This window comes from Gymnoscopelus braueri (assembly GCF_963280865.1).
Source record: "Gymnoscopelus braueri genome assembly, chromosome: 5".
NCBI lineage: Eukaryota > Metazoa > Chordata > Actinopteri > Myctophiformes > Myctophidae > Gymnoscopelus > Gymnoscopelus braueri.
This window is the reverse complement of record NC_137606.1, coordinates 27,691,481-27,708,997: the sequence shown is the minus strand read 5'-3', so window position 1 is coordinate 27,708,997 and position 17,517 is coordinate 27,691,481. Positions and strand designations below refer to the sequence as shown.

Genomic DNA, 17,517 nt, shown 5'->3' with positions numbered 1-17,517 from the left:
CCTGCCAGAATAGTTTCGTTTTAATCAATTGAGGCAATTAGAGAAGCCAAATCTCATCTCAGGTTGTATGTTGTTGGAAATGAAGTTCAGCCTTCAGCATGGTTGTAAAAAACGATTTTACTTTATCTGGAAGATTAAAACTTCAGGGTCACAGTAATCGTTCTTAATGAAACTGTCAAGTTATTGGAGAATTTTTAAACTCTATATGTCTCACAAGCTTTAGGGTGCTTGATGGTGTGTGTGTGTGTGTGTGTGTGTGTGTGTGTGTGTGTGTGTGTGTGTGTGTGTGTGTGTGTGTGTGTGTGTGTGTGTGTGTGTGTGTGTGTGTGTGTGTGTGTGTGTGTGTATTCTTGCTGAGTGAGTCCATAAATGGATTCTTTTTTAAACTTGATGATTGGCAGGCTTCCTAACTAGGCTATATGTGGTTGCTATCAAGGGTAAATTAGCAAAATTAGAAGTAATTACTTCCAATCAAAGGACACCTACTCATTACAGGTGAGGGAGGAAAGGAAAGGGATGATTTAATTATGAACAACTCCTGCTTTAATCTCTCGTCACTTTAATCTCAAACCGAAGACGAAGCAAAATGATTTCCCTCTGTGATGGTACCAAATGTACATGACATCATATGACATCAGACCTACATATACTGTACTTCTATTACCAGAAAGCAATTTGTTCTAGTTGTAATTGAATAATGGTAAACAGTAGAACTCTTTTCTGTACAAACTGATTTAGTTATTTAATAATTAAAGCTGCAGTGTAGTGGTCACTGTTTCATACTTTGTGCATGGTGAGCCGCTTGTTCTCTCAGCTTCTGGTACCATTATTGTACGCTTTAGAAGAACCGGTTTGTTATACATATCCAAAGCTCTGGCAGCCGATCCTGCTAAGAAGGAAAAAAAACACTATCTGAAAGGGGATGTCTAGCTGCCAAGAATGGCAACTTCAAATGATTGATAGCCATTTGTTTTCCAGGCTTTAATACAACATAAACTCCCCAGTGATTCATCACCGTTGTGAGGGTTTTCCAGGTTGTCGCTGCAAAGCTCACTAAAAATAATTCATTTTCTGGAAGCCACTAGCCAGGCGCTAATGTTAAATATTCATGTGGGTCCAGTCTAAATGATGTGGCCATTGGCACACAGTTAGAGCACACTCCGTGTGCAAGGGAGGAAATGTCAAGCTGTGAATAAATGAAAGCAGTGAAGCCGTATATTACCCTGCCATTGTGAATTTACTATGGCTGCCATTTTGCACGCCACTTCAAATAGATCTCCCTTTTAATCAATGCACTCTGTAAAACACTACGGAGCATATTGCCACGTCGGCATAAACCTGGACTAGCCTACTGTGTGTTTGTTTGCGTGTCTTTTTTCCGCCATTTCCGTTAGCAGGTTAATTCACCTCTCACGTATAGAAACAGAGCACTTTGTATTTCCTCTGCGATAGCGCTCGCTCGGCGTGTCAGATGAAACGACGAGACTATCAGAGCACAGAGTCAGTTTCCTCCCCTCAAAGCCAGTCAGTGCAGCACGGGCGCCTTTTGTCACGTGTGATCAATATGACTTCAGATAACAAGTGCCCATGCATCTGTTGTGGCACGCTTTCTATTGACTGTGAACATCAATCCGGTGTGCTCCTCCCGAAGGCATCTCCACTGGATGGTATGCAGATATGGATGAGACATTGTGTGGCGGTTGTACAGTAATTGTGTTGTGACTCGGTGATGCTCGGCTCTGTCTTGTTGGCGGTAACCAGCACAGGGCCAGCACAATGCCGAATGAACGTAACTGTGTTGAATATCCATTTAGGAGAACTCAAATAGAGAAGGCAATGTCAGCAGCATATATTGCGCCTCATTTCGATGTGGGAGCTGGGAAATGGCCTTGTATTGACTGACACCCTGGGACTGGGAGGGTGTGCATTCTTTCAACACACACACACAAATACGCACTTCCGCCAATCTCTGACTAATGGGGCCTGGGGCTAGAGATGGTTCCATCAAGAAACCTTTCTGCTCTCTCCCTCTTCACCCCCCCCCCCCCCCAACACACGCACGCACGCACACGCACACACACACACACACACACACACACACACACACACACACACACACACACACACACACACACACACACACACACACACACACACACACACACACTTTCTCTCTGTCATACAATCTCCACCTTTCTCTCTCCATGTCTGTCCCCCCCCCCCCACACACACACACACACACACACACACACACACACACACACACACACACACACACACACACACACACACACACACACACACACACACACATACCTGATTGATAGCAGTGATTTGACTGAGAAAAGGGAAATGGGAAATTGAAAAATGGTGCTAGAAGATTGGAAACAGCATGCTGATTATAAACTCTGTGAGGAAACAAAGGGGCCCCACTCAGCCCTTTCTCTTATGGCACTGAGGTAGCAGGTGTGTGTGTGTGACAGGTGTCTGATTGAGGCGCGCAAAAGACATTACAACTCCAAACAAATGGCCGTGTTTAGTGTCCCTGGATGCGCGGCTACATTTTGGGCTGATCGATGTGATTATGAGTATTATGAGCAGAGGCAGCAGCAAAGAGAGAGAATGGGCCCAGGTGCTGCGGAGAGTGGAGCAGGGAAAAAACATCCCTGTTATTGTTGTGATAATCATAATCCATCAGTAGAATTAATAGCACGTCGTCACCAAGGTCATCAGACGTGCATCCCCACGGGTGCTGTATTTAATGTGTCTCATGTTGTAATAGAGCCTCTCTGTTGGCGGCAGATGTACAGGAGTTACTGTATAAGACCACACAGATTTATTACCAACACAATGTTGTAATTCTTGCTGCCGGGGCTGGGGCTTTTTCTCTCTCTTTAAGTTAAAGAATAGAGCAACAAACACGGAATTTCACATTCAGTCATTTGCAAAAATGCCTGTGTGGCATCATCATTTACTACGGCCATTTCATTTTTATTTTGTGAGAGTATAACGTTTCAGCAGCATGAATTAGTCACAACATCCCTGTGTGGAGGCTTTGTTGTTCTCTGTAAATGAGGGAGCATCTTGGCTTAGGCCTCGGTGATTTAATATTCTCGGAGTGCTTCCAGACAGTGAACGGTGCTGCAGCAGCTGGCTCTTGACCTGCATCCACCCCACTGACCGGCTCCTTTCCACTGGGCAGGCTGGGACCACGACAAGTCTGTCACAAGCTTCTCCCAACGTCCTAATTACCTATCTAAAAAGCACACACATGTGCACTCACAGAAACAGTCAGGGTTTTTGGAGACAGTATAAAACAAACACTCTCTCTCTCTCTCACACACACACACACACACACACACACACACACACACACACACACACACACACACACACACACACACACACACACACACACACACACACACACACACACACACACACACACACACACACACACACACACACACACACACTAATTCTCTGCATGCAGACATGCACATACACACATGCAAGTACACATGCACACATATTCATAGTGATAGTCATATGGTATGCATAATAATATGCATGTGTACACATCCACCTACAGTACAAGTATGCGCACACATGTAGATGCATTAATTTTCAATATGTACATTAACATACGATATATGCATAGACACAACTACAAAGGGGCGCTCTGCAGCATGCATACTCCCACTATTGACTTTGTTGCCTACCCAGGACTGTGTAAGTCATGGGTTTCAGCCATCAGGACCTGAGGTCGCGGGGAGAAATAGCATTTCTATGACACACGGTTCAACTTTTTTTGACCCCTGTGGGCAGAAGTGAAAGTGTGTCCTCAATATGCAATTAAAATTTGGAGTTGTTGGATGTTTCGTTCATGATAGTCCCATCACACAAAATTTGGAAGCCATTTACAGACAAACAGTATGGAATATCAAAAAGCTTTTGACACATATTGTCACATGTCTGCCGAGATCATGTACAGTATACCTAATTTGGAGAAGATTGGTAAGAAAAAAAAAACATATTTCTGCAACAAACACAACAGATAACAGTGACATTTGTTGCCTGTGTGGCGCCCCTTATGGTTCTAAGTGAAATGGCTTTTGGCTCTGTGTTGTGTAGAGACCCCTCAATATCATATGTGATTACAATTTGTCAAGCAACGATCATATTGCTCATATTGTATATTGTACAATATTTCAGTTAATCACATTTATCACTTAAATCCAGAGATAATGTGTAGTGATATCTGTGAGTTTTGGACAAAATATGTAGGAGGAGCAGCAAAAAGTGTGTTTGAAGAAAAAGATAAATGGCAGGGTTGTGATATGATCCAACCAAAGATTTTGATTGAGGCTGATTTGCATGTACAAGAAATGTGATGCTATGATCAATCCAGTGATTGCGAGATTAACGACACACTCACTCACTCTGATTTGAAAAGCTCTGCATATTACGATGTGGGCCGAGCTGTGAGTACAGTAGATGATTCAGACCTCGATCTCGATCCTCTCCTGCTGTGCGGTACCACATATGCACCTGTCATGCCTTTCTTTCCACCCGCGGCTTGGCTCAAAAAGAGGCTTGGCCATGGATGATGTCTCTCAGGAGTAAAAACTAAAGAGACAGAGTCATTGAAAGAGGCAGTCTGAATAAGATGTGACATGTTGCACAGTCAGAGGTTAAGCTTTCCCCGAGATCTGTTTTATGCAGCCCTGTGTGGGTTTGTTGCACACTGCCGTTGTTGCATTAAATCCACGCTCAGACAACCATCCTGCTAACTGAACACGGTGGATGATCTTGCCCACAGCTAGAAAGGAAAGTCTTGCTAGCAAGCAACAAAACTGGCATGACTCACCGGTATGAGATTGATATTGGGCCATTTAAGTTATTGCCATTCCTGGAAATGTGTATGACTTTGGTGCATTAATAGTAATACTTCCGACGGAGGCTGTTATAATGACTTAAAACATGCTGCTCTACAGTACATAAAACATAAAACTATTTTATGTCATTACGTCAAATTACCTGACCTGTATCTGATCCATATTTTATTTATTCCTTCCATCTGTGAGAGGTTCAACACAGTAGTGTTACATATGTCATCTGTCTCAGATATGTGCAGCTGTGTGGAAAAGTAGTGAGACGAGAGACATTATTCTGACAACATTAGTGTTTCTTTGCACGCTTAAAGGGATACTTCACTTTAGGGCCGGGGACACATTTAAAAAAAATATTAAAAATAAATGAAAAAAGTTATGGAAAATTCATGGCCCCCTCACGCATTAGAGTGTCCTACTAATGTGTGAGGGGGCCATGAATTTTCCATAACTTTTTTCATTTATTTTTAATATTTTTTTTAAATGTGTCCCCGGCCCGAAAGTGAAGTATCCCTTTAAGGCCCTTGCACACAGAGTCCGATGTCATCTTTTCAGTTTTTAACAAAAAAAATATGCACGAATCGAACTTAGGTTTGTTTGGTTGAAAAAATAACGCACCGTCGCAGACACATCTGACGGTATGCAATTTCGGGGTTAGTGTAGTGTCGGAGTGTAAGATGTCACGAGAAGCATGTGTTCATAAAATTTTGTTGACATATTATTTTTTCTGCATACAAAGTCTACAAAGTCATGTCAAAAATAGCCAATAGTCCACAAGCTTGTGAGATTGTACTGTATCTGCTATCTTCAGCATGCGTTACCATTATACAGTGGAGCATGACTGTGCATATTGCAGAACTGCAAAGTGCTATCCGTAGACTTGTACAACATTTATTAATTGTTTTTTTGTGGGGGTATTTTTAAAGGCATTTTTGTCCTGAGAGATGAGTGTAAATGTAAAGATGTTACGCTAATTGCGAGATGTTCACAGATTTGAATGAAGCTGAGATTTGTTCATATAACCTGCACCTGTTGTTCATCCTCTGCTATTGTACAGTAGGTATAATTTTGCGAACAACATACTGTGGCAGAAGACATGCTACCTATGTTCCTCGATCCAGGCACATGCACTGATAGGGCCCAAGGGGGTCTTGAGCCCCTGTCCTCATGACCTCAGTGTCGATAAGTGCCCTTTTTTGTTTTGGTCTTTGATCCATCAAATTTAAGGAGGGAACAATACTCCTCATCAATAATCCTAGTTCCACTCCTTTTTTCCCTCGACACCAAATCTCTTTGCAGAAAATAGCAGAGCTACAAGCTCACGACACGTCTCAATGCGACATGAGCTTGTACTGTAGATCTGCTATTTTTGCAGCATGTTCGCCCCAGAATTGTGACGCAAGGGTTCAAGTGGTTAAGAGGAGGACTACTCTGCTTTACAACCAAATTGTTTTTCTCTATCAATCAATAAACTGCTGTATGCATCTTGCCTGGAAAGCACCACATCCCTCCAGCCACAGTTCGGTTACAGTGAATGATATCACTCAGGTAGGCAGTGTGTTAATAAGGCAACATTTAATTACATTTTATGATATACGTACAATATATAAAAACAAAGTATTAATTAGCTCAGAAAGACGACGTAATTCCGTCATTACTTGCCTCTGTGCTCGTGAGCAAGCATGCTAGTCTACTATCATTAAAACAACGTTGTCTCCATCATGCAGGAGAACTAAAACATTTCTGAACCAGCAGGTAATTTAGTTTTGTATAGTTTTGGTAGTTTAGGCATAGTGATGGGGGAGTGCCTTTAGTGACCAATAGTGACAGCTATGTTGACTGTGTTCTCCTGGGCTCTATGAAAGCATAACTTGACATTTACAATAGGTTAAAGATCAGCCAAGATATCCATAGTATATTATCGCTGTCGCCTGTCGGGCGACAGCAATAGAGTGCTTCCATATTTCAACTTTTTATATTTCTTCATAAATTAATGCCCTATTTTATACTTCGTTGTATGACAGTGCCACGCAAAAATAGCTCGTGTATAAACAAAATGTTTGACATGTTTCGTAAGTTTCACATAATGCCCAAAAAAGGGACGCCAGGTTGATAGTGGTTAAGTCTGTCTATGGGTTTCATAAATAGTTAGCCAATAAAATGTATTAAAAAGAGCTTGACTAAATAATAACTATACATTGGGTCCATTGGAACACAGGTTATTCTTTTCCTGAAAAGTAACAGTTTTGGACATTCAAGATTTCAGCCAGACAAAGACTATTTCGATTTAGTAAATCTCATCAATACAGAGCAATTAACCACATTAATGGGAATGTGTAGAAACCCCCCATTTACTTATAGTTTAGCAGCTATTTTAAGCTTATTTGATTAACACGTCTCAATCTGCTCAGGGGAGGAATTAGTATGAATAATCCCTGTGGTGTTAAGTAGGTGTTTTCATGGATATCTCACAGGCAGGTACGCAGAAAAATGTGTGAATTTAACTCTGATAGTTAATTTGAGCTCTCTGCAAGAGATAAATGAACTCTCAGGATCTTGCTGTCCAGATACCTGGATTGAGCTGTACTGTGGTGGCTGAGAATAACAGAGGAAGAGGGGCGTTGAACGGAATCAAAATGAAGGAAAACAATAGTTGGATGGTGTAATCCTTTTTTCAGTATTATAATGGAGGTCATACCGTTTTCGGTGCTCTATGGGAAACAAGGATTAGCATTCTGCGGACATCATTTTCTGAACAGAATGCAAATTAGTGGACGGACGGACGGACGGACGGACGGACACACACAGTCCACTCCAAGTGACTTTTCTGTCACATTTCCTTAAAGAAAATACTGAGACCTTCCACCGATCTTTTTTAATATAATGAAAACACGTCGCAGACAGCATCCTATCACCCTCCACCTACACATGTGAAAAGATATCTATGCATGTACACGCACACACACGCACACACACACACACACACACACCGATACATGAGTATCGAAAAGAGGCGGATGTATTACCTGAAAGGAAGTGCATTAATTCAAATATATCACAACAGTGTTGAGAAGAGATGATACCTCATTAGTCTGTCTCTGCCGCTTTTACCTGGCAGTTGAGAGAGAGAGAGAGAGAGGTACTGTACAGTAAATAGAAAGAGCGAGGGAGACACACAGAGACACAGAGCGAGAGAGAGAGAGAAAGATAGACACAGAGAGAGACAGAGAGATGCTTTATGACATTGTTGTTACACAGACATCATCAGTCTTCTGAGATATTATTCTGGCTCATTGACTGAATAATAGCTTAGTGTAGATTCAAAGGGTTAAACAAATGCTGTACTGTTTGAATAGCTTGGTAAAACACTTAGATCTTCGTTCCTTATACAGTCTATTGTGCACCACAAGAGTCATTGCTGTTTACAGAGACCTGAAGCCGATTCTACATGTCTCCTAAATCTCAACAGTATTCTGAAAAACGTATGTTTCTATATCAGTGGTGCTCAATCTTTTTCATGTCAAGGACCCCCAAAATGTCATGTATTTGGCCACGGACCCCCATCAAAATATTTTGTTCCAGGGACCCCCAGAAGCAAAGATTTGAGTTTAAAATGTTTGCTTTAAAAATATATATATTCAAAGATTTGCACACATTTTCACGATTTTTCAAAAATAGCAGATCTACAAGCTCGTAGCGCGGCACTCGGTGCCGCGCTATGAGCTTGTAGATCTGCTATTTTTGAATAGCCCAAAGTGTAAAATAATGCTTTTTAGCTCAAATAAAAAAAATGACACAGTTCCAGGTCTTAATGGGTTAAGTGTTCGCAAAAAAAACATTACTGTGTATAGAAATCAGAAACGTTCCACTTCTCCATTTCTGGGCATCGTTTGGCTCACTCTGCAGAGCCTGTGGATGGTCATGAGTATAGTAAAAGGATAGGAGTCGAGGAGACAAGGGCAGACAATTATTTGGAGGACGGGGTTTGTCTGCCTGCTCTTATCCCGCGTGATTGACAGATTGGTGCAGTGGCCGCCACTCGCACGAATGGCATCACACGCATTTCCCCCTGAAATCTGTCTATCAATGCTGTCTAACCCTTTAAGACCTGAAGCCGATTCTACATAACCTGACACCGCCAGATGTGACGCAAGCTTCTTCCATCTGGCAGAGCCAGGTTAGATTCTACAAAATGTCTTCTAAATCTCAAAATTATTCTGAAAAACATATGTTTCTATATCAGTGGTTCTCAAACCTTTTTCATGTCAAGTACCCCCAAAATGATATGTATTTGGCCGCCGACCCCCATCTCAAAATATGTTGTTCCAGGGACCCCCCAGAAGCAAAGAGTTTAGTTAAAAATGTTTGCTTTAAAAGAATATAAATATATTAATTTGCACACATTTTCTCGATTTTTCAAAAATAGCAGATCTACAAGCTCGTAGCGCGGCACTCGGTGCCGCGCTATGAGCTTGTAGATCTGCTAATTTTCAATAGCCAAAGTGTAAAATTATGCTTTTTAGCTCAAATCAAAAAATGACACAGATGCGTTCCAGGTCTTAAAGGGCTAAGCAGAGCGACAGGCATGACATCTAATCACAGGCGAGCTGGCACCTCATAACTCCTACCTAATGTGCTGCAGGTACAGGGGGGGGGGGGGGGGGGGGGGCGGCAGGGGAGCAGAGTAGACACGCCAACCTCAATGCTATTTATAGCACTCTCTGAGGCCACCGGGCGAAAGTGGATCATACTGGGGGGTTAGGGATGGTGTCACTATACCGTCTCTCTGTTAAGATACTTGTCTCTGTTGACGAGCTTGTTACACACAGAGCCAGAAGCCGCCGGCAATTCTACAAAAGCTGCAAAAGCATAATATAGTTAATTTACTAAAAGCAACAACGTGAGAACAGATACGGTAGGCCTACAGTACATCCAAAATGACGTGTTTCTTTATCACTGTATGTCACTCTCACACTGAGTTAATTTAACACACATAATGTTGTTGTTTAGTATCGTCAGGGGCTGCTTTAAGCGAATCAAAATCCTCATTAATTCACCAGGCTGAAGGCTGGGTGTGAACATTGTTTTCACCTGTGTGCGTGTGCGTGTGCGTGTGTGTGTGTGTGTGTGTGTGTGTGTGTGTGTGTGTGTGTGTGTGTGTGTGTGCGTGCGTGCGTGTGTGTTTGTTTTTCTGCCTGTCTGTCTGTCTGTCTGTCTGCCTGCGTTTGCACAGCTAATCTCGGAAACTGAATTTAATTTGTAAAAACACTATAGATGGGTTTCTTGTTTGTAAACATGAGAGGATGATGCGCGCGCAGTGGCGGGATGAGCCTGTAGAGGGCGCTATTACCCGCAGCAGCTCTGGCCATTCTACATTCAGAAAATAAATGGTCTTCACCAGGTTTAATGAAAGTAGATTAAATGATGCAGTTTGTAATATCTTCTTTACTCAATAAAAATGATTTGTCGGAAGTTGGATCTGTTTGTATATAATAGCAGCATTATGCCTATTATGCCTATAATAGCAGCATTATGCCTATCTAAATCCCGAAAATAACAATAGAGTGAATGGCGCTTCCGGTTCGTTCTCCCCCGCGCATGCGCAAATTGCGCACTCTGCTCTGTGATGACGTCGCGCGGAAACCCATCTATAGATCATGAACGCAACATCCAATCAACACCAAACTGGAATCACATGTTGATGCTTTCACATCTGACTATAGGGGGCGCCACAAAGGTGAAAAGTAAACCTGATGTCATAGAAACGCTATTTCCCCCCCGCAGCTTCCTCGGGTCCCGGTGGCTGCAACGCATGACAGCCCTGGCTATGTGAAGTGCCCCTTTCTAGCTAGTGGTACTGTGAGAGTATGTCTCCACATTATGAGGCAACAACTGGTACAGTATTCCATCTCTCTGTGTTGCGGCAACATGGAGTAATCTTTCAACTACGATGCTATATTGAATCGCGTGCCTCTTATGCAGTGGCCTTTGTTGGTACGTACTGCATGCTGCCTGGACATAGTTTGGAATTTATTCTCCATCGTGTGTGATTTGTTGTCACTTATCATTTCTGTCCTGTGGGGGATTGCTGACACATTGCGAAATGCAGAAAGGAGCATAACAAGGACATGTGCCATGCACTGCACTCTTATTACGCTAACAATGACAACTGAGACAGCCCTTCGCTACCACATATACTGTAGGTCGACTCACATCACACTGATATACCTACGTCTTTCACAGCCAGACAAAAGTAGCAAAGTGGAAGTCTGTGTCAGTTGCTAACATGATAAAATTGGTTTGTGAGAATCACAATGCAGACGGATGTGCAGTGGAGGGGGGGGTCATGAATGGTAGGCACTGAATGATAGAGGCTCTTCCCCAGTGGATAGGCCCCAAGCACTGCTGCAAGGGAACATGCCAGTCTCCCATGCCCTGTGAGATGCCGGTCTGAACGGGCACTGTTCCAAACGGGTGCTCTCCTCTCCAGCGTGCATTTGTGTCCCTGGGGAGCGTCTCCAGGCAGGGGCTCCCCTAGCACAGCACAGGGCTGGCTGGAATCTCAAACAGAGACAAGGAGCAAAAAACAAAGCCTGGATGTTCCCCATGCTGTTGCATCGACAGCGCAGAATTGCGGAGGACAAAGCGGTAACACTTTACTTAAAGGTCGGGTCTATAATGCATTATAATGTGCTTATAAGGCATTATAACACTCATTATAAATGCTTATAATTATGCATAACAACTCATAACAACATTTATAACGTATTATTAGTGCTGGTCATAATGCTCAATGGAACAGCACATTATAACTACCATAACTTAGTTATTTATAAAGTGTCTTTGTTATAAGTTGTTAGGCATACTTATAATAATTTATAACGAGTATTATGAAGATTATAAGTGCATTATAATGCATTATAGACCCGACCTTTAAGTAAAGTGTTACCGAAAAAACATCGTTAGGTTGTAGATCAGCAAAAAAAAAAAAAAAAGATGTGTAGAAGAATGGATTGCTGGTGTTGTTATAAGTTTAATGATCATCCGATGTATTTTCATCAAGCTGACACACGTTAAAAGTATTACTGGGACATTGCATGCACTTATAACAATAAAAAATAGCATTGGATTATGGGCATGTGCTCATTCTGTCTGCTTACAACCTGTCTTTTCTCTTTCTCTTCTCCACCTCGCCTGCAACACAACAGGAGCTGCTGAAACCATGACAGGTACAGTCTGTTTGCTGTTCACATTATACAGTTTCTGTCTGTTTCCATTGACTGCATGTTTATCTCTGCCTGTCCTTCATCCATGATTGATATTTACATGAGGTTACCATACTGTGTGAGGATACGGTGAAGTGTTCAAAGTACTGTCTCTTCTTGTATTGTTCTATATCAGTCTACTCTCCAGGTATCAAGGGATAAAATAACACATACATATTGGATTACATGGGATTTATTAGTTATGGACTATATCTGTGTAAGACAAGGCACTGACCTTATCATATCTGAAAAGAAGAGAGTCGTCCTCAGACATTTCACACCAACTACCACCTAACATCACACCATGACATCAAGGACATAGGCTACATGCCACCACCTCTGGCTACATGAGTCGAAAGGACACACACGCATGCATGCATACACACACATACACACACACACACACACACACACACACACACACACACACACACACACACAGTACCATCAACAAAGCAGTCACCTCCCAGTATAAAGTGATAGTATTGTTTACATCAAGCATTACTAGTCATCCATGTGTTCGACATATTTGTGACATGTTTTCAATCATTGGCTGTCCTTTAAGCCAATGGGGATACTTTCCCATACTCTGAACGGGCGGTCTCGTCCTCCCAAGCTATGGTACTAGACACGCCTCTCGCCTCTATGCCTACTACACACGCCTGCCGTCGGTTCAAATCACCGTGACACAGAGTAATATATAGGACACAATTTTTTTAACGTACTTGAGTAAATGTACTTAGTTACTTTTCACCTCTGCATACGAGCTGCGTAGCGTGCGTTTTGCTCTGCCTTTAAGTACAGTACTTGAGTAAATGTACTTAGTTACTTTACATCTCCTCTGTGTTGTAGGCAGACAGACAGAGAACATTTTTGCCGACTTTATACCCCCCCCCCCCCCGCGCGCGCCCGGGGGGGGGGGGGGGGTGTCCCTGGCACAAAATAGATGGGGGGGGGTCTGTGGACAAATACATACATACATCTGGGGGTCCATGAACATGTTTGAGGCGTTTTCCTATCGCCTCAGAGGCACCCTAACCCAGTACAGACACCCTAACCCAGTAGCGGGGGGCCGGGTGGGAGAGAGCCTGGCGCAGTCAGCGCACAGAAGTCAAGGCACAGGCGGCTGTGTTGTTGACGGACAACGGATGCATGCTTATGAGAAACAACAAAAATCCAACCTGGCAAAACAGTTGCGTGCATTAGCGCAAGATGAGGATAAAGGAAACATTCAGTCTAAATGGAGCCACAAGCAGTGTTGCCAGATTCTGGCAAATCAGGAACCAGGTCTATGAAAACTAGCCGCGCATACACGGCACATACACGGCACACAGACACACACACACACACACACACACACACACACACACACACACACACACACACAGAGAGAGAAAAAAGAAAGCAAGCTGGTATACGTGACTGTGTCATGTCTTGTTTTCTGTGTACTGTGTAAGTGTGAATATTCTTCACCTTTTGTGAACTCATAATCTCAGAACTGAGATTATTAGTTCAATCCAAATATGGAGTTCCACACCGACATCAGAGATCCACAGGGAAGCCCTGCCGTTATTAGAGAGCTCTTGTTTGACGCTATATGAGTTGAGCGAGCATCATTAGATAAGATGGAATGTGGAACTTGCAAGAGAGTTTGTGTTTTGGAGACGAAAGGGAATCAAATTAGAGGTTTCTGAAACTTGTGAAAGCAGAGGAATGTTGGAAAAAATTAAGCACTAATTATATGCCCATAGACAAATTATTTTTAAAGCATGGAATCTAGGGGGCAAGCCATCTAGTAGAGGGCCTGTCTGTGTTTGAGTAATCTCACAAACCACTGGACCGATCAGAACCAAATTTATTGGGCAAACTGCCATAGGCCAAGGACGTAATTCCCAGAATAGCTTTTACTTATACGGTATATATAATATTTATATATATAATATTTTTCACATTTTGTAAATTCATAATCTCAGATCCACCGTAACGAGTGACATCATCAACATATGATGTCAGAGATCTACAGAGAAGCCACGCCGTCATTGGATCCCGTCCTGTTTTGTTTACTCCTGAGCATCTTTGGTGCAGAATTGTGTCATGACGACCACACTGCGGAAGAGATTGATATAGCAGTGAATAGGGAGCATCAGGGAGCGAGGAAAGGGGACATTTCCTTGTTAACAAACACTATGTTTGTCGTGCTGCTATTGTTCCTTGAAAGGACAAAGCTACTGCAGACAGCAGTGACTCAGGGGAGAGGGATCAGAGGCTTCTTTTTGCTGCCCTTTTCTGTCTCTTGTCTTTTGAAGCGAAAACAATAGGGGGAAAAGTTCAAAGGGAGAAGGAACTTGGTTTAAAACATACCCGTATTCTAACCTATGGGATGGTGGACCTATAGACCAGTTTTGTCAACATTTGATAGAATTTGCTGGAGATGGGGCTGTTTTGCATGTTGAATAGAGCTGATGGGGGGCTCATGTCAGACACAAGGTTGTACATCTCCTAAGACAGACCTCTGAAGGTCTGCTCTCGTCTCTTAATGTTTCTTTCAGTATGTTATGGTGCAGGAACAGGAGGGCAGCCATGTGTAGAAGATACAGGCACTTTACTCTCCCAGACAGCTGCTGGAATGAGTGTGAATTTATCAGCCAGTCATCTGTGCCATGCTCACACCTCAGCTCCCCGTCTCCTCCCTCCCACCACCCAGAATTAATGACTGCCTCTCCTCATTTGCACCCAATCATGACCGGGATGCCAAGGCAATTGAAACTGTTTACTCCAATTGCGGGGAAAAAAACCTCCATGTCCCACAAAGTGGCCTGTTTTCACTTTGATGCGATTGCTAATCACTGTGATGTTATTTATGTGTGTTTTGAATTGGAGATGAGCCTATATGCTGGGACATTGGAGGGGGACCAACTCTGCTTTAGGGGCTGCTAAATCTTATGGAGAATTTATCTATCTCTCGGTCCAGCAGATTGGTAGTGGAATAAACCCTGCTTCTTTGAGGCTGCTGTATGTTGCTGGTGTGACTGCCGGTGCCAAATGTGTTGCTTTAAACATCACTGACATAATACAGACATCAAAAGATTTCCACAGAGCTTTTGGCTCCTCTGTTGTGGTGCTTGAGTGCAAGTATGGCATAGCTGGTTGAGCTCCAGCACACTCGGTTTTCATTGCACACTTCTGGGTACATTTCATGCACTAAAACGAACATCAATTTGATTGGGTGCTAATCACTCAGCAATGCATAAATTTACATATTTATCATTATTTTGTTTTACTCTATGGCCCACTGCGTCCTTGAAATGAAAACTGAAGCTTACAGCATTAGACACTAATGGCCTGGTGTGTGGTTTTCGCACATGTTTTCACCCATTACACTCTTTGTGTCAACGAACCAATATCTGCCTCTGGCCGCTATGGGGAATGAAATGGATTGTTCATTGCATTAGACAGGTCTGAGGAGCCTTCCTCCCCAGGAGGTTAATTTCTTGTTGCTTTCTTCGCTCACAGAGCTCATTTTTGTCACATGTTCGTTTGGCTGTCTATTCCAATTATCACCATCACAAAAAAACAGGCCCCCCCCACACCATGTTGTAAATGTCAAAACAGACAGGTGTCTAACAACACAGGCATGCAAATGTGCTTATAGTGTTTCCACGGCTAAGAGTCTGGCCCTGTCTTGTGCGGCGCCTTATGCTTAAACCTCAGGCATTTTTTTATACCAAAACATTTTAAAATAGCGTAAATAGCCGATCTACATCGACACGTTGTGAGCTTATAGATCGGCTAATTGAACTATTTTAAAATGTAGTTTAGTAATTAAAAAAAAGGCATAAGGGGTAAGGCGGCTTTTCTGCTGGCTTGAATCTGAGGTGTTTAAAAGCCTTTCGCCAACCTCCATCATATTTATTTTTTCTTCTTTTTTTGTCCTGAACCGGATAAATATAGCGTCAAGGTGACTTTTTACACTCTTCGCTCCTTCACCTGGAACGAAGGCGGGAAACAAAACCATTTTGTCTGCGAAAACCGGAGGGATGTAGTGTAGTGCGAGTTCTAATGATGAGGTCTGAGAGCTGTCAGTGTCATCGCTGCCAAGGTGCAGAGTCTGGCTCCGTGGCTGACAGCACCGTGGCTCCTGGAGACACACAACAGAACCCGCTGAGCACACATCGGTCACATGGAACCTCAGATGGGGGGCTCTGATAAAGCTTAACGCATTCAATCCGGGAACATTTTAGATTTCTTTGGCAATTTTTTGGGGAAAAAATTGTGAAAATGTGTGGAAATCTTTGAATGTATATATATACATACACTGTTAACTCAAATCTTTGCTTCTGAGGGTCCCTGAACAAAATATTTTGAGATCCGTGGCTAAATAGTAAATTATACATATCATTTTGGGGGTCCTTGACATGAAAAAGTTTGAGAACCACTGATATATATAGCAACATACGTTTTTGTTTTTTTTACTGTTAGGATTTAGAAGACATATGTAGAATCCCCAGAAGCAAAGTTGAGTTAAAAATGTTCGCTTAAAAAAAAATATATATATGCAAAGATTCGCCCATGATTTTTTTTATTTTTATAGCAGATCTACAAGCTCGTAGCGCAGCGCTATACGAGCTTGTAGATCTGCTATTTTTAATTAGCCAAAGTATAAAATAATGGTTAAAGTGCATTCCCGGTTGTAATGGGTTAACCACCACAAACTGCTTCCAGTCATCTCTCTCTCTCTCTCTCTCTCTCTCTCTCTCTCTCTCTCTCTCTCTCTCTCTCTCTCTCTCTCTCTCTCTCTCTCTCTCTCTCTCTCTCTCTCTCTCTCTCTCTCTCTCTCTCTCTCTCTCTCTCTCTCTCTCTCTCTCTCTCTCTCTCTCTCTCTCTCTCTCTCTCTCTCTCTCTCTCTCTCTCTCTTTCCTTTGTTTCCCAACCTTCTGCCTAAATTGTCTACGTACCATCCTGTCTTATCGGCAGATTCTTTGCCTTCTCTTCCTACCTCTGTGGGCAGTGGAGCTTGCAGCCCGTCTGGCTGTGACTCACAGGGCCGACTCCTGAGCTGGGGGAGATCAATAGTGACAAACACTGCACAGGGCTCTTATATTAGAGGGATTAGACATGGCAAACAGACAGATTTAATATTATTATTTATGTTGTAATATATATGGCCTGTTCACATACAGTATGTTTACCACGGTGCAAGTCTCTTTTGCAGGGAGGTATAGGACATAATTATCAAGACTTGACTGACATGTGGAACGCCTAATTTATGCTCCGTCGTACAAGGGTGTTGCGCACCGGAAATAGCCGATCTACAAGCTGGATGTGATGCATTGTGAGTTTGTAGATCGCTATTTTCTGTG

At 42.7% G+C, this 17,517-nt stretch overlaps 1 protein-coding gene across 2 annotated transcripts in view; it reads left to right on the top strand.

The window, feature by feature from the left end:
* Positions 1–17,517, top strand: part of cadm1b (cell adhesion molecule 1b) — a 158,338-nt gene that overhangs the window by 86,152 nt on the left and 54,669 nt on the right. For both annotated transcript variants that reach the window (XM_080428576.1, XM_080428575.1), the window contains exon 2: positions 12,101–12,121. In XM_080428576.1, the coding sequence (XP_080284702.1) occupies positions 12,101–12,121 (21 nt within the window). The remainder of the gene's footprint in view (positions 1–12,100; positions 12,122–17,517) is intronic.